Raw genomic sequence first — 25429 nt, 5'->3', positions numbered from 1 at the left:
TGCCTCTGTGCATACAGTATTGTTGCAGAGGGTTTGACGTGATGATGATCAGGATAATCAGAGGATCAGTCGCGGAGCCAGATCAAAACGCGTCCGCCATCTTGGGTGCTTGGCCACGTCCCCCAAAGATGCTGTTTACTAATAATGTTTTAAAGGTGATGTCATGTGCACCTACCAGTACCGTTTGGGAACAGAGTGGAAAAGGGGAGCGAACAGCAGGTGCACCCCCAAAGCACCGTGATACTTGTCTCCCAATTTTTGCTTCTGAAAATAAAGCAGCATATTCCAGCAGGGCAGTGCAGAGCTACAAAAGTTCCCCCTCCTGCTGAAGGGAGCAATTCATTCGGACACTCTGCAGCATCAGCAATCTATAAAAGGCACCACTTGCCATGTGCACAACACATTTTCACTGTTTGGCAATCCCAGCTCAGGATGCCCGTACAGGCCAAGTGGCACAATGAAGTGGAGAGCGCCACAGGCACGTGGCTGTCATGTACAGTCACTGGCATCATTGCCTTATGGTCCCTGGCTCACCTCCAACCATGAAAGGCGCCTTGGAGGGTCATTCAGGTGTTTTGATTCTTTTGCATTCAGTGCCCACCCATTAGCAAGGACGACTAGGTCATAATGTGGCAAAATGTAATCATTCATGGTACCTGACAGTACATAGACTGAATAGCTATCCCGTGGGCTCTAAAATGTGAATGATACTGCAAAGAAAGCAATGGCTAATGGGAACTGGCCCACTGCCCTAATTAATATTTCTGGAAAGCTGATCTGCACTGTAAATGACATTTCACAATAGAAATGGGTGATTGTGGGCTGAACAAAACCTTTAGCCCAGAGCTTTATGGACACGAGAAAAAGACCTGCACACCAAGATAGTTTAAGGCATTAACAGGCTTGTCACTAAGTCACAGGGAAAAAGAAGTGTCAGCTTCAGAGTAACACACTCGCAGGCCTATTCCAGTACATATTGATTGCAAATGAAGCATTGTCATTGGTTGCTCAGTTCCCAATTGTGTCAACTGTCTCATCACCACCCTTCCCTACTCTGTACTATGGCTCACATCCTTAGTTAGGTGGTGGCAAATAACTAGTGTTATGGACTGCTTCAGTCGCCCGTCATTGTAGGAAGGTTCCCCTTTTTGATATGGTTACAGCCCACTTTTTGCCTTGTGTCTGGTGCAACTTTGACCAAAAGTGTGCTGGATTCCTGCTAACCAGGTCCTCAGCACCAGTGTTCTTTTGCTAAATTGTACCATTGTACCACAATTGGCACCACTTTAGGCTCCATGTAAGGCCCTAGTAAATGGTACCCCTGGTACGAAGGGCAATAGAACTAAAGAGCATTCCTTAGGGCTGCTGCACAAACTGTGCCACCCTAAGGGACCCCTCACCAAGATCATGTTAACTGCCATTGCAGCCTGTGTGTCTAGGTGCAGAGAAAAGCAGATAGTCGACATGGCCCACATCCCTGTGCGTCAAGCCAATACAGCACTGCATGTGGTATAGGTAAGTTACCACTACTGCAGACCTAACAACCCTAAGGCAAGGTTCACTATACCCAATTGTGAGCATATCTGCCTAAGTGGATATGTCCCTGTTGTGTCTAAGCAAAACCTTGGAAACTACAAGTGCACAGAAAAGCCATAATGAGTACATGGGCTGAACATTTGTGATTATGAGTTACCCAGCTAAATGATGGCTTCACTGTACCGCAAGGTGTTTGGTAACAAAAACCTAATCTTAATAAGCCTACACTGATGCCAGTGATTGATTTATTAATAAATGCACCCAGAGAGCACCTTAGAGGTGCTCCCAGAAAACCTACAGACTACTAGTGTGTTGGCTGACTGGTCTCGACCAGCCAGCCACCCTAGACAGGTTTCTGACCTCCTGAGATGAGAATCTTCGCTCTAGGAGTCAGGAACAAAGCCTGCTCAGAACGGATGTGTTCACACCTTCTCTACGCAGGATGTGCAATCCAGGGTGGGAAGCTTCAAAGACCCTGCCACCTTTGTAATGCGACCCCAGCCTCTCCAGATAATGGAGGTGCCCACCCCCTGTCCTTCTCCCACTTTTGGAGGCAAGACAGGTGGGAAAATTAATAAGATTATGAGGGGTGCCCACATTCAGCCAGCATCACCCCCAGGGCAGGCCAGCTGATGTGGACCCCACTTTTCAGATTCTTTCATCTTGTTTCGGACGGAATTAGCATTCTAGGGTCAGGAACGAAATTAGCATTCTAGGGTCAGAGTTATGCCCACTTCCCACAGGAAGTGGTTGTATAGAGAGTATAGACACCCTAAAGGTTGGTAGCTCATTGCCTACTACCGGTCATTCGCCTTAAACACCCCTAAATTGAGTATTTAGGCAGCACCCCTGAAGCCAAGAACTCAGATTTTACTGATCAAGTGAAGAAGGACGAAGAAGAGTCACTGTCTGACGAGAACTGCAGCAAATCTATAGACTTTGGCGTGAAACCCTGCCTGTCCTCAGCCCTCTCTCTGCACCCATGACAGAGTGACTCGTCCTACGAGCTGCAGAACTACCAAAACCTTGGGTAGTATGCCAGCGCTTCGAAAATCACCTACAGTCTCCCTTGGAGTAGAGGAGCTACTCCCATGCACTCCACAGGCACCGACAAGCAGAGTCCGGTCCCCCGCCTTGCAGCTCCCCAGCATGACTGACGCCGCAGACAACCAGAAGAGGGTACTTGTACTCTGAAAGGTCAGACCTGTCTCCCCACCGAGTGTGAAGCCACCAGGACCAACCAGAGTCATGTAGCACCAACCGCCGGGGTACTGGACGCCCTGCACCAAACACCAACAGTAAGAGTCCAGTTTAGATTCTCATGGCACCAGAACCAAGCAGCCGTCAAGGAACGTCAGCATCACTGAGGCCCGCTTTGAGAGTGAGCCAGCTGCCTTGATTTTACTCCTGCCAGCTGTTCCTCCCTGACCGCGAGGTGCATCTTTGCGCACCAGCCTGGCCAATCTAACCAATCTGCACCTGAGCCTCCTGCCCGGGTCCCAACAAACCAGCTCTGACCCCTTGCTACAAGACCCCTTGTGACCTAAGCCACCATTTGGGAGTCCTCGGACATGTCCCCAAGTCCCCCTGTGCAGCCTGTTTTTGGGTGGCCCATCCTTCACCGTAGTGCGCCAGCTACCAACCACACCAGCACCCCGCTCCTGAAAGAACCTGAGCGGTGTCCTAAGAACTGCTGGTAGTACTTGGGCCCTTGGCCCCCTACAACTCTGAATCCCGAAGGTGAAACCCTGAAACTGACTGTACCTACCTGTATTCATCTCTGCTTTTTCCTTTCATAGGATTGCATTGTGCGTAAAAGTGCACAGGTTTGAACATTTTACTTAACTGTAAATATTACTAGCAAAAACATTACTTACCTTTGAGCTAAGTTCTTAGTCTTAAAACATATAAAAATAAGTATTATTTTTCTAATTTGGTCTCTGATTTATTCTTTGAGCGTGTGTCTCATTTATTGCGTTTAACAAATGTTTAGCACTACCCTCTAATAAGCCTAACTGCTCGCCAACACTACCACAAAAGAGCGTTAGTGTTATCTACTTTAGCCTTTGTAAATCAATTGGGTATTCACTGGTCTCTGTGCACAGTGCAGTACACTATATAAAGAGCCAGCTTCCTACAGTCATGATACATTATACCTTTAGGATAATGGAGCAGGATCTTGAAAACGTACCTTAGCTTCATAATCATTAAATTATACTGTGAACATTTTCTAAAGATTTATATTTTCTTCATGACTTTATACTGCATGAATGACACAGCATGGCTTTGATTAAAAATGACCTCTTCTTTTGGTTAGGCTTGTTTATGTAGCAGGCCGTGAAGGCCACATGTTGAAGATCCTGTCCTACATCAGTGTGAAACGCTTGACTCCGGCTCCTGCACTCATATTTTATGTAAGTTAACCTCCCTTGAATAAAAGAAACATTTTAGAGTAAAACGAATTCTCAGATTTGAAAATTTTCTGAATGTTAATAACTGTTCTTAGTACGTGCTCTGTGTAGTCGAATAACTGTTAGTGTATGCTCTGTGTAATTTCTTTTGTATTTTGTTTTATTTTAGAGTTTTATATAGTGCGAACTAGACCTGAAGAGATCAGGTATCAGAGCGCTTTACATGAGCACAGTTTCTTTACAGATAGACACATTCATTTTTTTAAGTCGTCCTCTGTCCCTCTTTATGTTAGTCTGGGTGTTCTTCAGAAGTTCCATTTCTCAGTTTTTTAGCTGCTGTCTTTTGCATGTTACTTTGATATGTTAATTCAAGTTACGAAATGCATCATGATGCCCCTTCAAGACATTAACGTTCAAATTAATAACAACCATTTTTTTGTTGACCACCAGAAGAGAACTTTTGAAATTCAAATAAATGCCTCTAGGAGCAAATGGTCCTGCCCATCCCGTATGAGAAAATGTCTGTTGAGGTTACAATTTAAGGAGATGTGTACAATCTTTTCATATTGAAACTCCCATTTTCTGGGGGGCGTGGCCGACAGCCGACGGGAATGGTCGCTTGCTAGTGCGACTCCCGATCCTTGCCCGATCATCCGCCCAAAAATCCGCATACACATCGGGGTTTCCTCTGCTGTTCAGGGGAGCCCAGACAGGAATCGATTGCGCCTCAGGCGGTGCGGTGCTGGACCCGTTTGAGGCTCCCTGGGGACGGTGGTGACCGGAGAGGAGGACTCCCCGGGTGCCCGCAGGATGGCGGCCATGTTGGATTCCCGTCCGGTCTTCTGAGACGGCCTTTGCTAGACGCGGCTGCTCCCGTCCCGATCTCGGGACGCGTTCTGCCCCCAAGCCGTCAACCGGACCTGATCGCTCTTCGACCGGAGCGGGGCTGGCCCCCAGCAGGGCTGCCGGAGCTGCCTGCGACCTGCGGGAAGTGAAGCGGTGAGGGCCCCTTCCGTGCCGGGGAGCTACCTAGGCGACTCCCCGGCTTCTGGGCCTACTGATTGCGGTGCTCCACTCGCCCACGGACACCTAGCCGGTCCCGCATCGGTGTCGGAGCCTGCATCGCCTTATCGCCGCCTTCCCTCCACTTGCGGGGAGACAGGCATTTGGACTGCACCGCAAATCTGCCTCTTGGCCTGCGTGAGGGGGAGCATAGAGGCCTCTTTCCTTGCCGAGGAGCATCACAGGCGACGCCCCGACTCTGGTGCCCCTATTCTTACGGCGCATTGCACCTGTGGGCCTGTGACTCCCCCCTACCTTGCCCTATGGGAGGCGCCTCCCTAGAAAACGCGGGAAGCGTGCCCTGGGGTCCCTTGTGGGTCCTTGCTTTCCCCGGCTTGGCTCTCGGCCTACTGAGTGAGACTACACCTGGATCTGAGCACCCACAGGTGGTCGTTTTTGGAGACCTGCTGCCCGGGGGGGCTCTGGCCACCCAACTGCCGGACACGCCGATCCTGATCCGCCACTCTACCCTGCTTTGACGTGGTGGTGGGCACTACTGGCTGTGTCGCCCCCCACTGCCCACGAATTTGGCGCCCCCGACCTGCACCGCAGAGGGCCCCTCCTCCCTTGAGATCACACGGCTATACCACGGAGACCAGGTACACGCAGCTGCGCACAACGCGGGTGGGGACTGCATTCCTACACATTTACCCCGCCTGCTCCTTGGCCCCACCTGCCTCGCCTCGCACGCAGCCCCTGGATCCCGCCGCCCCTTGACCCAAGTGAGGGGTCCAGTTCTGGGAGGTTCCGTGGTTCCAGTGTGGGGTGCCCCTGTTCCGCTCCTACGCCGTGGGGACGTGCCGGCCTTCATTCTTCACCTTGGTGCCGCTCTGCCTGGCTTATCTGGCCCCTATTAGTGAGTCAAGATGGCGTCCGGCAAGGGGTCGAGGCCCCCGACTCAGAGACAGATTAACAAGAACTCCTGGGGCGCTAGGGGGGACAACAGGGAGCCTGTTCCCCCGGACGATCCGAAGCTTGCGTCCCCCGCGCAGGGTGCAAAGGCGACTACCCTTGAGGACGTGATGGCTGCCATCGCTGGGGTCTGCTCCTCCTTGGAGACTCGAATCGACTCCGTGAACATTGAGGTGACTCTTCTGCGTGCTGACCTGCGTAAAATAGACACGAAGGTGAAGGACGTGGAGGTCAAAACGGCAGCTTTGATAGACGATACCCCAACTCTTCAGCAACAAGTTGCCCAGCTTCAGAAACAGCAGAAGCTGATGAGTGACCAGCTGGACGATTATGCAGGGAGGGCGAGACGGAACAACATCCAAATTTTGGGGGTCCCGGAACGAATGGAGGAGCCCTCGGCTGACCTTTTTGTGGAGTCCCTGGTCACAACGCACCTCAAACCAAAACAGCTTTCGAATTCTTTTGAAAGGGTGCACAGGGTCCATGGTGGCAAACCCAAACCGGGGGCCCCCCCACGTCCCATCATTGCGAGGGTCTTTAACTTTAGAGACCGCGACACCATATTACAAACTGCCACATCGGGTCCACCTCTTCTCCTGGAAAATACCCGCATTTCCATATTCCCGGACTTCACGGTCAAGGTGCAGGTGAGGCGTCGCAGCTTTCTGGAGGTCAAAACGGGCGCTGCGCGAAAAGGGCGTTAAATACTCCGTGCTCTTCCCGGCGAAGTTTGGGGTCGGAAAGGATGGAAAAACATGGTTCTTCTTCTCGCCGGAGGAGGTGTGGGATTGGCTGGAGGGTTGGAGTAGAGTGGGAGGCTTTCCGAGGGACCGACCTACACCGGATGCGACCCTGCGAGAAGACTGCTTGCCTGAGAGTCAGGACCTCTTCACTGGCCCTCTCGACAGAGTGGAATGACGTCCCCTTGTAGAGACTGGCCCCGCCACGTAACATGGAGGTCTCCTCCACGCGGCTGCCACCTGATCGATGGGACTGAAGGGGGCGGCCCACTTTCTTCCTTGCGCTGACCTCTATCTCTGGGACCTGTTTTCTTTGTCCGAGATCGGGCTGCACCAGCTGCCGAACAAGTAACTTTCTATTGTGTGAATGTTATTTGTCTTATGGCACAAACTTGCAATGTGTAGTAACTTTATAATGCTTTCAGTCGGGCAAGGGGTCCTGTCGGACCCTTAGTACCCCGTTTATGAGTGGGAGGGCGACAGGCACTCTGCCTAGTTGGGGTGTGGATAGTTTTGAATCCGCGGGCAGGGAAGCAGGGTGGGGGGTGGGAGGGGTTGGCGTTGTTTTGTTGCTGTCGTATTGCTCATTTCTGTCCTTAGCAGGGTCTTTACAGTTAGTTTCTTATTGCTCATTTATCCTCTTGTTTCCAGCGGAGTCGTCTTTGGTTTAGCCTTCCTGTCCGTCCAGGGTCCCGTGGTGCCTGGCCTGCCGCCTGGCTGCTCCTTGGTCTCTGGACACTACGTGTCCTGAGATGCCCTGTGCTTCGAGCAGCCCCATGGCCCCGCCGCCGCTGGTGGTTCTTCCTGGGGCGCCCAATATACGCGCCCTCCCAATCTTGCAGTCATGACTCAACTACTCTCTAGGTCCCTTACCATCCTCACATGGAACGTTAATGGTCTTGGTCACAAAATAAAAAGAGGTGTGGTCCTCCAGTTCCTCAGGCGCCACTCCCCTGACATAGTCCTTCTCCAGGAGACCCACTTGGTCGGTAATACCTGTCGGTCGCTGCAGCGAGGGGGGTACAAACTCTTGGTCCATGCTGGGTTTACTCCTGGGTCCCGAGGTACTGGAATTTTAGTTAGGAAATCTCTCCCACTCACTTACGCACGCTGCTGGGCCGACCCTCTGGGCCGGTTTGCTATTGTCGAGGCCTCCTGGGAGGGGCGCCCCTTGAATGTCATCTCTGCATACCTCCCGCCGACCCTGGTACGAGACTCCCTCAAAGAACTGGGCGCTCAACTGTTGGGCCTCTCCCCGGGCACACTCATAATTGGTGGAGACTTTAACGCCACGATGTGCGACGATCTGGACCATAGGCCTAAGAGGGACTATCATCGTCAGAGCTCGGACTTGGCCGACTTTACTCAGGCTCTAGGTTTGAAAGACATTTGGTGCACTCACTTCCCAGACACCCCATACTTCACATACTACTCTAACGCACACCATAGTACTTCAAGAATTGACTATTTCTTTTGCCCCGTCGCAGATATAGGCTCCTTTGTCCGCCCGAGAGGTCTCCCTCGTGGTATTTCCGACCATTCGCCGCTCATGGTTGACCTGACTTACAACCGCCAGTTGGTGAGGGGACCTATCGTTATTAATCCCTGGCTCTTGCAGGTTTCCGACATTAGAGAGGCGTTGCAGGAGCGTACCGAATTCTACTTTGCGGAAAACAGGGGCTCGGTGGACTCGGCAGTCACACTTTGGGAGGCCTACGTGGCAGTCGTAAAAGGTGAAGCACTAGCCCTTAAGACAAGTCATCTGCGTAAACACGCCGAGCACATTACGCAGGCGGAGACCACTCTCATCGGCCTTGAGGCGTCCTACAACGCGGCACCATCGGATTCCGCGGCTGAAAGTCTCCAAGCCCAACAACTGATCTACAAAGCGCTGAGCCAAGAGAAGGCACAGGCGCGCTTGCTCCACTCGCGTCATCGGGTCTACGAACTTGGAGACAGTGCAGGCAAGATGCTTGCATGGCTGGAGCGTCGCGACCAAGGGTCTAGGTGGGTGTCATCCATAGCTAGGCCTGATGGCTCTGTGGTGGTGGACCCCCAGGACATTGCGGAGGTGTTCGCCGACCACCTGGAAACTGTCTACACCGCTGGTAGTGGCTACTCTTCTGCCGAATCTAGACAACTGTTGGAGGAGATGCGACTCCCGACCGTCTCGGACTCTGACCGGTTTGCCCTAGAAGCAGACCTCTCAACTGACGAGCTCACCACGGCGCTCTTTGCTGTGAACTCCGGCAAAGCTATGGGCCCTGACGGAGTCCTAGTCGAGTTTCTGAAGGGAATGGTCCTTGACATTGTTCCCCATCTTTTGAATATGTTTACGGAGAGCCTGGAACTTGGAGTGCTCCCTCTCGATCAAAGACTGGCCTCTATAGCGGTCATTCTCAAACCTGACAAGCCCCCTACTGCATGTAGCTCCTATTGACCGATTTCTTTGATTAGCGCTGGGGCCAAAGTCCTGGCTAAACTACTGGCGACTCGACTCCTTCTGGTTCTCCCCTCCCTTATTCATGACGACCAGTCCGGTTTCCTCCCGGGCCGCAATACGTCGCTGAATCTCCGTAGGGTGCAAAGCGTGTTGAGCCGCCAGCCCACCTTGTCCCAGGATGCCGCTATTTTATCCCTTGATGCAGCGATGGCATTCGACTCGATTGAGTGGCCCTACATGTTTGAGGTCCTCCATCGCTTTGGCTTCGGACCCAACTTTATCGGATGGGTGCGCCTCTTATACACCGACCTCTTTGGCCAAGTCCGGCTCAATAATTTCCTGTCCCGGAGATTTCCTCTCCATCGGGGCACCAGACAGGGCTGTCCCCTTTCCCCCCTGTTGTTTGCCCTCACCCTGGAGCCTTTGGCTCATTGGGTTCGCACGGATGCCTCAATCAGAGGCTTGCGGTGGAGCGAAGAGACTGTTGACAAGATCTCTCTCTACGCCAACGACATCCTAATTTACGTGTCGTCCCCTCAATCCTCCATCAACAGCCTGTTCCCCGTTCCCACCAACTTTGGGAAATACTCGGGCTATGCCGTAAATTGGTCCAAATCGGTGCTGTACATGTTGCATGGTCCGCCGCCGCGCCTGCCCAGGGGGTTCTCGATCACGCTAGCCTCTGAAGGCTTTACGTATCTCGGTATCTTCATCACCTCCGACTTCCAACAATTCTATGACCGTAATTTGCTGGGCCCGCTCCGCAGGCTTCGTAGCAACGTTGCTCATTGGCGCTCCCTCTCGCTTTCACTCCTGGGACGGGCGGCACTGTTTAAAATGCTAGCACTTCCACGCTTCCTCTATGTCCTACAGAACTGCCCCTTCTCCATTCCAGACTCATATTTCAGGACGGTGGAGAGTGAGCTCCGACTGCTGCTATGGGACGGTGGTGCGGCTCGTATTGGTCTCAGTAAGCTGTTTCAGGGATGGTATGACGGGGGAATAGCCCTCCCTAATCTCCGTCTCTACTATTGGGCCTCCCAGCTCGTGGTGATTAACCACTGGATACATGGCTCACCCCAGAACCCGGCCTTTTTATTGGACAGCGACCAGACGGGGCGAGAGGGCTACCTAGGGGCCTTATACAGCAAACCCACGAAGGCTAGGTACGTTGGGCCTATGGCACATATGGTGGCCGTCTGGCACAGGCCCAATGCGAAGCTGGGCTGGGCTGACAAACTTACCAAGACCTCGCCTCTATGGTCCGCACAGCGTCTGGGCTCCCTATGCTTCTCCCGTGGCTTTGAACGGTGGGATGCGATAGGGATTTCTGAGATCGGAGACCTAGTACGCAAGGGTAAACTGCTGACCTTTAGTGACTTGCAAGCTCAGTATGACCTAGCACCCACCGAGTACTTTCGGTACCTACAGATCACACACGCTCTACAGGCCGCCTTTCCGGACTTCACCTCCATACCTGCAACCTCCCCTTTGGAGGATAGGCTGTTGTCGGAACCTCTTCCTGAAAAGGCCATATCCCTGACCTACCGTAATCTTTGCAATAACCTTCCTGACTCCTCCTTACCACTGCGGGCCAAATGGGAAGCTGGCCTGGGTCCTTTGGAGGACGATGAGTGGTGCTCGGCGCTGATGTCCCCGAGGGAGTCGGCCATATGCCATAGGTTTCGATTGATCCAACTAAAAGTGTTACACCGAACGTATATGTCCGCCCTCACCCTGGCCAAAATCGGTCGGCGACCCGACACATTGTGCCTGCGTGGTTGCGGTCTCCCCGGGACCTTCTACCATATCCTGTGGGATTGCCCCGTGATACAGCAGTTCTGGTAGGCTGCGGTGCGTAAAATGAGTAGTAGCTCTTTGGGCAACCCACTCTCCCCATCACCCAAGGAATGTGTCCTCAATGTTTGGGGGCCGAACGACCTCACTGCCTCTGAACTGCGGTGGGCGGCACTGGGGTTTCTGTTGATCAAACGCTCTATAGCGATGGGATGGGGCTCCCCGGACAGGCCACTGGTGGTGAGATGGGTGGCCGCAATGGACCAATGCATGATAGCTGGAAAAAACGTATATAACTTTGCTCACAGAAAAGCGCTTCGCTGGTTTTGCGCTTACCTTGAGAGACAGCACTTTTGAATCTCGCCGCACCCGCTCCGCGGGTGCCGCTTCGACGTGGGACCACCTGCATCTTTGCCTGCCTGTTGTGGGGGAACCCCTGTGCAGACTTCAGGGTCGGTAACGCTGCAGGGCTGCGAGCGTGCAGGGACTACCTGACCCAGGTGTCCCTGCGAGACCGCGTCCAGCTTCCGGTCCGCTCTCCCTGCAGCTCCACCCCCCGCCCTTTCCTACCACTATATACAGCAATTGTTCTCCCGCAGCGCGGGACGCAGCCCGGGGCAAAGACCGGGCTAAGAGCGGGCCGTTTGAGGCCGTTCGAGGTCTGAGCGGTCTGGTCTGGGCCCCTTCTCTTTCGCCCCAGCCTTGCCCTTCTTCTAACTGTCATTGGTCACCATTTCCGCTTAGGCTGGTAGTTTGTTGAAGTCCCTATGTGTACTCGTGTGACTCGCAATAGGGCGGCCAAGGGGGGGCTGGTCCACAATGGCCCTATGGACGATTTTATTACACGTACAAATATCGCCATAGACCAGGAAATTACCAAACTCCAAACTAGAGTGTCCCTCGACTTGGAAGCTGCAAGGAAGTTGTCACTCGATTTAGCTAATTCCAAGAAATCCTCCTTAGGGCACATAGCATCAGCCATCACCCCAAAGCGCGCACACATTCCACACTGCGTATCAACGATGGCTGTTGTTCACGACACTCCTGCTTTGCCTATCCCCTCGCCACCCCCGTGTCCATCACCTCTGCCTGGAAGTGCATCCATCCCCGAGGGTAGCCATCAACATCCCCCCACTTCTACTTCCTATTCTTCAGATATTTCTGTCGCATCCACTTCCTATGGTAGACTCGATAGCATTCCGGCCAATCCGCATAAAAGAAAACGCTCCCCCAGTTCAACTTCCCCACAGAAAAAGACCAAAAACCAGGGGGTCTCTAACGCCGGTAATACCCCAGCCGACGGTAGTCTGGGAATGCTCCATACTCTCCCGCAGGCTCCATGGTGCACCGATAACGTAGGGTTAGCTCCTGCTGTCTCCAAAAGCATTCCACTAACTGATAGAGCTGATCTTGCCCTAAATGACCAGGAGGGGAGGGATAGGGAATTCATAGGAGTGGTTTGGGATACCCTGAAAAGTCTCTTATCTCCCCTGGATCTAAGACTCTCTCGAATCGAGAACCATCTCTTAGAGATGGAGAAAAGCATCATAGCCTTGGCTACACTTGGTCTGAGAGGTCTCGAACACCAGGGTTTGATAGAGAACAATATTGCTCCCCAGGCTCCTACCCCTTCCCCCACAGTGCCGCATGGCCCGACACTCATCCCTATTGCGCCTTGTCCCACTCAGCCCATCCCCAAACCACGCACTAAGAGAGTCGTCACCTCTAATCCGGCACCCCAGCCTAGGGTTAACACCCCAAACGCTTCTATCCTACAACCACACACCCGCACTAATATGGCTGTCCCGAGGAGACAGAATCCTAATAACTCTAGTCTCCGCCCTATCCAGGTCTTCCAAAAAAAATCCTCCACTCGTTCTACTGGGGGTCCTCAAACCAAGAGCAATTTTCAAGGGGGATATATTGATCTCCCTCCTGAAGCCAATGATTATGTGGTGGTTTTGACGGGTGTGCCAGAGGCAGAGAATGGCCATCACGAATATCAGCATTCCTTACACAATAAGGTCATGCACTGGCTCAACACGTACAGACCAATCCCCAATGGCAGGAGGAGTAGAGTCAGTATGGTACGAAGAGTACCGTGGGTGGGCTCAACAAGGAAATCCATTCCCGGCGACTGCATAGTCGTGACGTTTGACGACCCTCTCACGGCTAATCACATCTGCGCCTGGGCGACTCAAGATGGGGGCTCCTCTATTGTGCCGAGGCCTTTGTCATTCTTTTATCCACCACGTGCTGCATACCCACATGGGGGCAATTGGTCCATGGTGCCCCAACAGCCCAGCTGGGGGTACTCTTCCAGGGAGCAAAATTCAACTAGAGGCTGGTTTGGGATTACAACTTCAAATAGGTTCGGCAGTCTTGAGGATGTCGACTGACTCCCAATGTCTCCTGCTCTGGCACCACCACCCCAACCTAAGGCCCCTGTGGTGGTAGCTGATACCTGTCCTCTGTTGTCTACCCTGGTTGTGACGAGTACTGCCCTTCCAGTCCAATTCAGGACTCAGGCTCCCCCTGTACAGGGCCCACCCAATTCTGACTATAATACCAGCACCTCCGCTATGGTGAGCGAGACAGCCGTTGCCTTGCCGCCACCCTTAGCTCCTCCCCAGTCTTCGTGGCCTGGCGGCTTCGATGCTGTTCCATCAGCCCTTGCCCCCCCGTCCTGCAATAGACCCGCAGGCAACTCCCAGCTTAAGATCTTAAGCTGGAATGTGGCAGGGCTTGCACGAAATTTCGATAAGCCAGACTGGAACTCTTTTGTGGAGCCCTTCGAGATTTGCCTCCTCCAAGAAACCTGGTGCTTGGAGCCCATGCACAGGGTGGGTTTTACGACGTACTCAGTACCAGCATCTAAACCTAAGGGCAGTAAAGGCCGCCCTTCTGGTGGCCTTCTTATTTGGGTCAGTATCACACTGGGGCTTACTATAAGACACATAAATACCCAATCTCCAGACCTCATGAGACTCACCATACAGTGCCCGGGGGGTAGGAACCTAGAAGTGTTTAATTTGTATCTTAGGGGGGCCAGGGGGGGAATTCACTTTTATCTTCAACTGGAGTCGAAGAGGAGCTCAGTGGTTGCAACATTGACTCCTTGATTGTCCTGGCTGGGGATTTTAATTGCTGTTTTGAACCGCTGGCCAGTGAAGACATCTTGACACCTGGGAAGACGATACTAAGAGAGGCATCCCTTTGCTTGCTTTGGACCCAATTAAAAAATTGACTCAGAATGTTATTGATATTAATTCTCTCTGTTTAGAATATGACCTGAGGGCCACTAATGGCCGTTCTAAATCAGATACCAGGGGTGAGCACACCTTCAACAGGGTCGGCTACACCTCGAGAATAGACTATATACTGCTAAACCATAACTCATGGCAGTATTTCCAAGACATGGAAGTCCAGCAAACAATGGATAGTGACCATAATCCTTTGGTCCTATCACTTGCCCTTCCGTGGGAAGTAGGGAATTCATTAGCGCCCAGTTCTAATTGGAAATCATCCCACGAAGTGGTTCCAAGCAATTGCGGCAGGCGATTAAAATGGGCAAAAGTCGCCGCGGACGAAATGAGAATGGCCCAAGCTGGGACCATAATGATGAAAGCTAAGCGCCTCTTGGGTGCGCTGGATTCCGATAATGCCGTTCTTACGACATTTACGGAGACCATCGCATCGCTCAGTGACCTGTTTATGGTTCCTCAGGGTAGGGCTAGGGCCACTCGGAAAGCTGGACATAGGGGTAGAGACCAATGGTACTCCCCCGCCTGTCGTGCAGCCAAAAGCGCACTTATCCGAGCGGTTGGTAGGAAAGACGCCGCTCAGATTTCACTCGCTAGGAAAAACTATAAAAAAGCCCTAGCAGTGGCAAAGGACACCCATGAAACAAACTTTTGGAGAGACCTAATGGAGACCTGCTCCAGTAAGGACTCAAGGGGTTTCTGGGCCTTGCTTAGAGGAAGGGACAGGCCGGTCGACTCATTGCTGACATGTAACATCACAGGGGAGGCCTGGTTGGCTCATTTTTCCAAACTCCATTCTAACCCATTAGGGGCCATGGGCCTGATCAGGGGTCCCAGACACAGCATGCCGGAAGCTAGCATAGAGTTAGACCCCTCCTTTACACCCAAGGAGGTTGAAGTAGCGATCAGGTGCCTTGTGCCCAATAAGGCGGCAGGCCCAGATGGCGTCCCGGGCGACTTGCTCCGGACTAACCTGGAGGTTTGGAGTTTACTCATTGCCCAACTCTTGAATGAGGCTATGAAGGGCGGAGGACTCCCAGATTCATGGAGGGGTGCGGAAGTCGTCCCTATTTTTAAAAAAGGTTGCAGAGACGACCCTGCCAACTACCGTCCTATAAGTCTGCTTGATTCCACCCAGAAGGTAGCAGGGAAGGTAGTCTTAGGGAGGATTTTGCAGTGGGCCGAGGAAAAGCAGGTCTTGTCTGACTTTCAGGCCGGTTTTAGAACAGGTACTGGCACGATTGAGCAGACATTTCGATTCCTAATGCTTTATTGGAAAGTGGTAAAACTGGGCAAAGGCAGTCTGTATCTCGCCTTTATAGATTTGCGGACTGCCTTTGACCTAGTCCCACGTAACCAATTGTGGGCCGTCCTTGAGGGCTTGGGCATGCCCTCGTACCTGCTCGCATTGATTATTAAATTCCACGAAAGCAATTTTGCTCAAGTTAGATGGGGCACACAGGGTCAAAAAACACCTTGCATCTCTGTTGACAGGGGCGTCCGCCAGGGGTGTGTGCTAGCCCCCACTCTATTTTCACTATATCTAAACGGAGTGGTGGAGCATCTTCTTAAACTACCAGCAGATGCACCCTCCCTGGCGGGCAGGAAGATACCAACTCTCCTGTTCGCAGATGATACCCTGTTGATCTCGAAATCCCCGCTAGGCCTCCAAACGTTGCTATCAAGGTTCCAGGGCTTTTGCGACTCCAGGGGCTTGGCTATTAACATCAGCAAAACCAAGTTCCTGGTGCTGAATCCCCCTAGGAAGTCAGTACACCCCCCAACCCTTGATTCAGTCCCACTAGAAAGGGTAAGGGAATTCGATTATTTAGGCATACGACTCTGTGACTCTATGAGTTGGAAGGCGCATCATCAAAAAATTATTCTGACGCATAGGAGGGTCACAGGTGCGTTATTAAAAGAACATCGTGCCTCTCCCCTCAAACCTATTGGGGTGATACTAGATATCTATAGGGCAAAAGCTGTGAGTGCGGCGTTGTATGGGGCAGAGCTGTGGGGCACGCAGAAATTTGATACTCTGTCCCAGCTTGAGAATAAATTCCTTAAAGACCTAATGAGGCTCCCCCATAGCTCTCCCACTCTCCCTCTCTTACTTGACACAGGCACACGCTCCATAGCCGAGCAGTCAAAGCTACGCCCTCTATTATTATGGGCCCGTATTTGGAATGTCCCTGAACTCTCAAGCTATGCAGACGCACTATGTGAACTCCTCGCAACCCCGGGGTGGTCCAAAATCGTCTGGCTCATGGAAGTAAAGCGCCTCCTTTTCGAACTGGGCCTGGGAGACGCTTGGGTCAATAGATCTTCACCACCTAAACAACTGCTAAAGAAAATATTTTGGTCATGGGTGGAAAATGAGAGAGTGAGCCACTCCAATCTTTGTAGATCTGCTGCTGAGTTTTTGGTTATTAAAGATTCCCTCCTTAGAGAACCCTACCTGGATGTGATCTCCAACCCTTTGGAAAGGGCACTGTATTTTAAATTCAGGGTTGGAGTTTTGCCCCTTTGTACATGGACAGCGAATTGGAAACCACCCTGGCAAACCATAGCAACCTGCCCTTTCTGTGCTAACAGGGATGAATCCATTGCCCACTTAATGTTTGAGTGTTCAGCGTACGCTGCCCCACGCCGCAGATGGCTGACACCCCTTTGCCTGAAGCTGGGCACTCGGTCACATGCGGAGGCCTTACAGATGTTAAGATCAGACACTCACCCCTTCATTGCTTGTGGCCTGGCAAAATTCTTGGGATGGGCTTGGAGGATAAGATCTGAGAGGAAAATGATCCTCCAGTAAGGTTATCTATCCTGATTCCTCTGGTTTTAGCCATTCGATGTTGTGTCCCTTTGCCTCTTCTTAAGGATGGTTTATTATTGTATGTTGTATAAATGTATTTTAGCTGGCTGATCTGCACAAATGTTGCACACATTATACTGTTTGTTTTTGATCTGCACCTTATGTATTAATGGTCGAACTGCATAACTGCTTTATATTTTATAATTGGTTTTACACTGTAATGCTTTTAAGAAATGAGAAATATTTCGAAATAAAGCTATACAACAACAGCATATAAACTAAGGGGCTGCCCCAAGGTGTGGGATAAGAAGTGGGGACACTGGAATGCATTCCGTGGCGACCTATGTGATTCCCCAACGGCGGAACTGGTGGTGCCCCGCTGGGGACCTAGGAATGAGGGTGTGGGCTGAGGAGGTTGGGACTGGTTTCTACTCTTCTCTCCCCCTGTTCCCTTTTTTTTTTTTTAAATATGTTTTTATTGCAGAGTCATAAAAAACAAAAAACATCGATATTTGTCAATCCGCACACTCATGACATCTCAAGGCACTTCAGCAGCCATAGGTTTGCACACAGCCTTTTAGCCCACATTACGGAGGCTGGGCGGCGTAATATTATCTTCTATCAAAATGTCACGGTGATCATCTCAGAGAGACGTCCGGTCAACAACACAATATGAAATCTGCTTTTAATTCTCCCCAAACTCCCACCCCCAAGTCACCGTTAAAGACAGCCCGCTCTCCCGCGTGTGCCCTATCAGCACTACCAGTGATCATTGCATCAGGCCTACATTAGTGCCCACCCACGGATGCAGTTCCCGATAGCCGTCAAGAGATCCACTATGTGTACCCGGGGCATGTAGCCCGTTAACCACTGTTCGTCGTTCCTCAGTCTCAGGTCACTACTGCTGGCTCCTCACCTGTTCCTACGGTGGTCCTCTAATACCCCCCCCCTTCCCTCCCCCCAACTGCTGCTGCTGTGGGTGGAAATCGCGGGCTCCGAAGCAAGAGTGCGCTACTAATCGAGTTAATGCAATTATACCTCAGGTCCTCTAGGGATTCCACATGCCGCACAACCTTACTCTTCATCCTCCGTCATATAGTCTTTCAAAGCCTGTACAGTCGTCTCCCAAGCCCTCGCCATCTCCAAGCTTTTTTCGTTGCCCGTCCTGGCAGCCTGTCGCATTCTCATCACACTTTCACACCTGGACCATTTCAGCATCTCATTCATCCATCTCCTAACCGATGGACCCTCCTTGGATTTCCAGTGCCAGGTAATCTCTCTCTGGGCCAGAATGAGCCCCAGGTCAATACATTTGCTCATGATCTTTGTCCTGGCCGTGTGAGGGAACCAGAGCAATAAGCAAGCCGCCATATGGAACTCCACCTCTCTATCAGTGACCACATTCAGTAGCTCTCCCACTGCAGGCCAATACGACCCCAGTTTCGGACAGCCCCATAGCAAGTGGTCTAGCTCAACCTCTGGCTCTAAACACCTCGGGCACACCGCATCCTGTACTCGAAAGTACCGTCTAATCTTCGCCGGGGTCAGATATGCCCTATGCAGTACAAAGAAATGCACCTGTTGGAAGCGCGCATTTCTGCTGCCCTTCCACGTCCGCTCCAGTACCTGGCTCCACACCGTGTCTGGGATGGGTTTGCCTATGCTTTCCTCCCATTTAACCTTCAGTGTCGTTAGGGGCTCCAGTCCCTCACGGAGCATGCGGGAGTGGAGGCAGGTCACCGCTTTGATTGTACCCGCTGCCATCACCACATATTGACAGGCCATTGTCGTGTTCGGTTCCGTCAGCCCCCCCTGCCAGTGCTTTCGAATTGCCGCAACCACCGCCGCATGTAAGAGGTAGCTCCCATCCGGGAGACCAAATTGATCCTGCAACACCCTAAAGGGAACCAACGTCCCATCCAGGTATAAGTCCCCCACCATTTGTAAACCCAACTCTTCCCATTCCAGCAATGGGGACCAGTCGCCTCCATGTGGTAGCGCTGTCAACATCCCTATGGGGATCTCCGGAGCATATGGTTTTGCAGCCCTCGCCCTTTTCAAGCTCCTGTGCCAGCATAACCTGAGTGTCCTCTCCTCCATGGTTAGTTCTCTCAACTCCAGCCTCTGTTGCAGAACTATTAATGATAAGATGTGTCTCCGGATACCTTTCCCACGTTCTTGGTCCGGGCCCCTAAATTCTTTGGCAATGTTGTGCGTCAATACCTGCAGTTGAGCCGCTAAGTAATATAATTCAAAATCGGCGACCGCCATCCCTCCTTCCTGTTTGGGTCTCATCAGGGTGTCCAGTGCTACCCTTCGTCTCCCAGGTCCCCAAAGGAAGTCGATAATCATAGTTCTTAAGTCCTTGAAAATCAGTTGGGGTATCCATATCGGGAGGGTGCGGAAATAGTAGAGCAGCCTTGGTAAAGCCACCATCTTTAACAGTGCTACCCGGCCTAGTACCGATAGCGGGAGGGAGGACCAGAAAGACATACATCCCCTCAGAGCTCGTATACAGCGCCCTACATTACCGTCCAGTAAGTTCGCGGCATCGTGGTACACGCGGACTCCTAGATAGGTGAAGCAAGTACTCTCCCAGACTACATCTACTGTGAGAGGGGGGTATGGCGTGTCCGCCCGCAGCGGGTAAACGCAAGTTTTATTCCAGTTTACTTTGAGGCCAGACAGCCTACCAAAGCGTGACAATAGTTCTACAGCTCCCTCTAACGCCCCCTCAGTATCTTCTAGGTACAGCAACAGATCATCGGCATACAACGAGATATAATGGTTAAGCCCACCATGCCCAATCCCAGTGTACCAGGCCCCCGTCCTTGCCTGAACCGCCAGTGGCTCCATGGCTAAAGCAAACAACAGGGGAGAGAGCGAGCAACCCTGCCTCGTCCCTCTATGCACCGGGTAAGCAGAGGATATGACAGTCCCCAATCGCACCCTTGCTGTTGCAGAGGAGTAGAGGATCCTCGTTCATCGTCCAAAGCCTTCTCCCAGGCCGAACTTCTCCAGCACCCTATCTAGGTATTGCCACTCAAGGCTATCGAAGGCCTTCTCGATGTCCACTGATAGAACCGCCGATCTCTGCTCCGATTCTCGTGCACTGTCCAATAAGCGGATCAAGCGCCGGATGTTCATTGAGGTGCTCCTGGTGGGAATAAACCCGGCCTGGTCTCCGTGTATCAGCTTGGTCATGTCCGGCAGCAACCTAGTCGCTAATATACAGCTCAGGATCTTATAATCCACCGTCAGCATGGATAGTGGCCTGTACGACTTCACATCAGAGGCCTCTTTACCGGGCTTCAGTAGTGGTACCACCAGGGCTTCCCTCATTGACTGGGGCAGGTGCCCAAGCGATATGGCTTCCGAGTACACCGTTAAGAGCCTGGGCGCCAGCGTATCGACATACTTCACATAAAATTCGATCGGCAGGCCATCTACCCCCGGTGTCTTATTCTTGGCCATCTGTTTGATGGCCACCCGTATCTCCGACATCGTTATGGGGCCACCCAAGCCCTTTGCTACTCCGTCCTCCAGCTCTGGGAGACTAACAGTGTCCAGGTAGTCGCCTATCGCAGAGCTCGTCACTCCCAGCTGACTCGCATACAGGCTCGTGTAATACGACTGAAAACGCCGCAAGACTGCCGCCTGAGAGTAGACCAGTTCCCCGGTCTCCGTCTTAATGCTCATGACCGGGCATCCCCTAGGTTCTGGGGTAGCAAGTTTAGCAAGCAGCATGCCCACCTTATCCCTTTCCGCGTGTACCTTGGTGAGATAGAGCTTATGATCGTAACACCGTAGACGCTCCGTTTCAGTGGCAACCAATTCTTTCGCCTCTAGTAATCGCTCCTGCAAATCAGGACGCTCAGGCCTACGCAGTTCCAATTCTCTCAGCGCACCTTCTGCCTTCTCCAGATCGGTCAGAACTGACGTCCTTTCGTTCGGGAATCTGCCCATGCATACGCCCCTCACCACCACCTTCATTGCATCCCATTCAATCGACCTAGTGGCAGCTGTCCCCGCATTCTCAACAAAGTAGTTCTCTATGCCCTGGAGGACCGTATCGCTGAACACCGGGTCCTCTAATGTGTCTGGCCTCAGTCTCCACGTTGGGATCTCTGACCTCGACCTCTGCCATTTCACCATCATCAATAAGGGATTATGATCGGAAATGGTTCGAGTAAGGTATTCCGTGTGGGTTATCATGGCAGCCAAGGGGCCGCTACAGAGGATGGAGTCTATCCTAACATGTAACGCATGCATAGCCGAGAAGAAGGAATAGTCCCTAAAGTCCGGATGCTGTTCCCTCCATACATCAACAAGGCCCCATCTCTCCTGCCAGTCTTTCCTGTGGGTGGCTAACCTACGCACCGGTGAATTGGCCAATGGTGGGTGCGACCTGTCCAAGGAAACATCAGTAATCGAATTAAAGTCCCCTCCCAGTATGATGGGGCCTGCTAGAAAGTGTGCCAGTGAGCCCGTCAAGCCATCCAAAAATCGGGCCTAGTCAGTATTGGGAGCATAGACACCACACAAAACCACGTCCCGGCCATAGAGCCTCCCCTCCACTACCACATATCGCCCCTCTGGGTCCACCAACTGATTCGTGGCTTGGAACGGGATCCCCGCTCTAACCCAAATCAGCACCCCCCGGGCAAACCCCGAGTACGTGGTGCCGAACACCTGACCATGCCATCTCCTCTGCAGCGCAGTACATTCTTGCTTGGTTAAATGGGTTTCTTGCAGTAGTGCAATTTGAATGCCTCGCCTGACTAGATGAGCGTGTACTTTGTATCTCCTAGACATTGTGCGGAGTCCCCGGACATTCCATGTGAGGCACTTCAAATCAGGTACCGTCCCCATTGCAGCCAACTCCCCTCCCCCTCCATAGTGTCAATCGGCCACCCACATCAGTGCAGTAAAATCCCCCGCTCAAAACAGCCCCAAAAACTCCCCCAACCCCACTCCCCAGAACAGGACCTAACAACTTGTCATCAGCCCCCATCCAAACATTTAACACAACACACATGACACTACTCTGCAGTCGTCACTACAGAAAGCCTTAAGGGCAACGAGAGGGTGGAACAGAACCAACCAGGGGCAGACCAAGCCCCCGTCCCGCTCCCTTGATCCCATACTGCAGTCCAACACAACACCCGCTAGCGTGCCGAGCACCAGGGCATTCTGTCCCAACAGGAATAACTTACATGGCACCCATATTGAGTGTTATTCGTTGAATAGTCCATCCGCTGTCTGCGGTGTGACTGTTGGCCCTCCAGCGCTATCAACATCTGAAAGCACACCTCCGGACTTCCCTCCTTCCTCTCTAGATTCCGTGCCCACAGACAACCTCTCCTGTTGTGAGCCCGTGATGGTCGCCGTTGCGGCCAAAGCTCCTCTCCTGTCCTCCGCCATCTGATCGTCCTGCAGAGCCCTCTTAAGTTGGTTTCTCTTGCGGATACGCTGCGACTTTCGTGTCTGGACCCGTTTCTGTCTCTCCCTCGTGTCCGTTCCTTTGCGGTCTGTACCAGCCCGGTACAGCTCGAGCCATCACCACACTTCGTCCGGGGTCTGGAAGAATTGAGTCGTTCCATCCATTATCACTCTTAGTTTGGCCGGAAAGAGCAAGGAATATTGTATACCCTCATCCCTCAGTTCCTTTTTCACAGCCAGGTATGAGGCCCGGCGTTTCTGGACCTCCTGCGTATAGTCGGGGAAAACCGTGACTGGGCCATTGTCCACCTGGAAGGGGCCCGTTGAGCGAGCTCTCTGTATCAGCAGGTCCCGGTCCTTAAAATGCAACAGCCTGATCACCATCGGTCTGGGTGGGCGGCCCGGCTTGGGTGGGCGAGCCGGGACCCTGTGGGCTCGTTCCAGGGAGAAGTAGGGGGACAAACCCTCCGGGGCTACGACCGTTTTAAACCAGTTCTCCATGTAGGCGACTGCGTCATCTCCCTCAACATTTTCCGGCAGACCCACCACCCTAACGTTGTTCCTCCTATTGCGGCCTTCGGAGTCCTCCGCGCGCTTCTCCAGCCTTGCCAAGCAATCGAGGATATCGGTCAGTTTGTGTTCCGCAGTTACTACCGCCGGTTTGAGTCCCTGGAGCAGTACCTCATTGTCTTTCACTCTGTCGGTAAGTTTAGCGTGGTCCGCTCTCAAGAGGCCCAGTCCCGTGGCCACCTGCGCGATGTCCTGATGTAGGGACTCCTTGGTCGCAGTTATCGCCTCCAGTATCCCATCCAGCCGCTTATTCAACCTCCGCTCCTGTGCCGAGCCTTCCGGGTCAGTGAGGGTCCCGCTATCCGTGCCTGATATAGTCGCCTGGTTCGTTGTCAAGTCACCACCACCGGTAACCATCTTGCGTTCCGTGAGCGCCTTCACAGGCTTGCCCCAGGGGTTGTTCCGGGCCCTATCCCCCGTCGCCGATCAAGGGGGCCTCTCAGTCCCTCTCGTCGCCCAGGCGACTCAACCGCTTCCTCAAGAGTTAGTTCCCAGTCACCGGTGCCAAGCCGTTTGCGGCTCCTGAGCCCCCTCCCGTGCTCAAAATGGCCGTCCGCTCTCCGTCTGGCCCCCCTATAGGCAGGCAGCGTCCGCAGTTGGCCGGTCTTTAGCAATCACCCCTGGGATCCCGGGCCTCACCCTAGTTATGCTCTCGCTGCCCCTAATGTGAGCTCTCCAAGGCTAAATCAGGGGATGTCCAGGCCAGGAAAGTGAAGGGGACAACAACATGCACCAGTCTAGGCAGGGCAGCGCCGGGCGTAATAGGGCGGGCAGTCCCCGAAGGTGGTGGTATTCCTTATCATCCTGGGATCCAGCTCCCTGTGCCTCCTGCTCAATTCCCGGCTGTCACCTGTATAATCTCGCAGAGCCAACGCGCCGGGATCTGTCAGCGCGCCCCCGCCTCTCCAGCCAGTCCTCGGCGCCCGCCCGGGTCCTCTCTTCCTGCTACTCAGCGAGCGCCTCCGAGGGTCGTCTCCATGCTCAAGGGGCTGCGCCGCTCCGGGGCAGTCGTGCGGGGGCCATCTATCGCGCTCGGGGCCAGGCGCAAGATCCAGCGGTCCTCCACGCGTCTCTTCCCCGGTGTGCCCCTGTTGTCTGCCCCTTATTTTGCCGGGCCGCGTGGCCCCTTCTCCCGCAGTTCGTGGATAGGGAGTGACTCCTCCCTCACACGGCCGCCATTGCCAGCACTGGGGGATCGGTTCCCGGATCACCAAATATCAATGCAGCAACGGGTGTTCCTCGCCACCTATCCCGCCGATATTCCAGGCACCACAGTGGCCACGCTCCACTCGTTACTGCTGGCTGCCTTTCTCGCTACGCCCCCGCCGCGGCCCGCTGCCCCTCGTAGCGCAGCTCTCATATTCCGGGGTCGCCGCCATCTTGTGCTTCATCTCTCAGCGTCCCCGGGCTCTGAGATCGGGTCCTGGAGTATTTCTCGGCGCCCGTCCGCTCACCGCCGTACTCTTCCGTTGCCCCGGTGGTCCGCCCAGTACACCCGTACCAGCAACTGCGGGTGTGCGAAGATCTACAGGATGTTTAGCGGGATCGGGTGCGGAGCTACAGGCTCACGCCACCATCCCGATCGGCGTCCAAACCATGCCCCCCCTCCCCCTGTTCCCTTGACGCTATGTGAAAAGCTCCTATCATTCTGCTATACATCAACAGGGCCTAAGACGATGTTGCATCACTAATACGAACTGGACCCCTGGGGCGGAGTATGGGCTATCTTGACTTTCTCTGCTGGATTTGTTTTATTGAGTAATGTTCTGTTTCATTGAAAAAAGTGGTGTGACTACCCTGTTTGTGTCCGAGGCTGATATTGCTGTGTTTCTATGGCTCTGCTCTACTCTGATGCCGTCCGACCTCCGGGTTGTGGACCAAAGGGCTGTGTAATATTACTTAACCTGCTTCGAGCCTTTTATCATTGCCTGTATGGACACAGTTGTGCATATGTATCTGACATTTTGATGATACACCACAATAAAAAAGCTAAAAAAATAAATAAATAAAAAACTCCCATTTTCTATCCAGTAACCATCAAAAATAATTATACCAAACAGCAAATTAAGATCTCAGAGCGGGCGAAATAACATTGTAGTGTGTACTGTTTCAAAATACTGCTTTTTGAGTTGTCCTTTGTATAGCTGATGACAAGAAAAATAATTCTAAAGGATAACCCATTGAGAAAGTGTAGTGGGCGGAGACCCGGTAAGGCAATAATCCTGAAGCAACACCAAGACTCTAGGAACAAGTTCTTCTTTATTAGTAGCTAAACAGAGTCCACAACAGCAGAGTCATCTGGACAGGTCAGAGAGCTGTTGGGAGAGTGAATCCACCAACAGCCCTCAGAACCTGCTAAGTGTTCTATTGAATACCTGTGGCATAAGAGGTACTTAAAGGTGTACCATCCATAAAGTAAACCTTCATGAGATAAACTA

At 52.7% G+C, this 25429-nt stretch overlaps 1 protein-coding gene across 2 annotated transcripts in view; it reads left to right on the top strand.

Annotated features, from left to right (window-relative positions):
* Positions 1-25429, top strand: part of SLC7A9 (solute carrier family 7 member 9) — an 824809-nt gene that overhangs the window by 720256 nt on the left and 79124 nt on the right. For both annotated transcript variants that reach the window (XM_078669571.1, XM_078669572.1), the window contains exon 10: positions 3854-3950. In XM_078669571.1, coding sequence (XP_078525697.1) covers positions 3854-3950 — 97 coding nt within the window. The remainder of the gene's footprint in view (positions 1-3853; positions 3951-25429) is intronic.

This window comes from Lissotriton helveticus, chromosome 12 (assembly GCF_964261635.1).
Source record: "Lissotriton helveticus chromosome 12, aLisHel1.1, whole genome shotgun sequence".
NCBI lineage: Eukaryota > Metazoa > Chordata > Amphibia > Caudata > Salamandridae > Lissotriton > Lissotriton helveticus.
The sequence above is the reverse complement of the archived record's forward strand: the minus strand, read 5'-3'. Positions and strand labels throughout refer to the sequence as shown.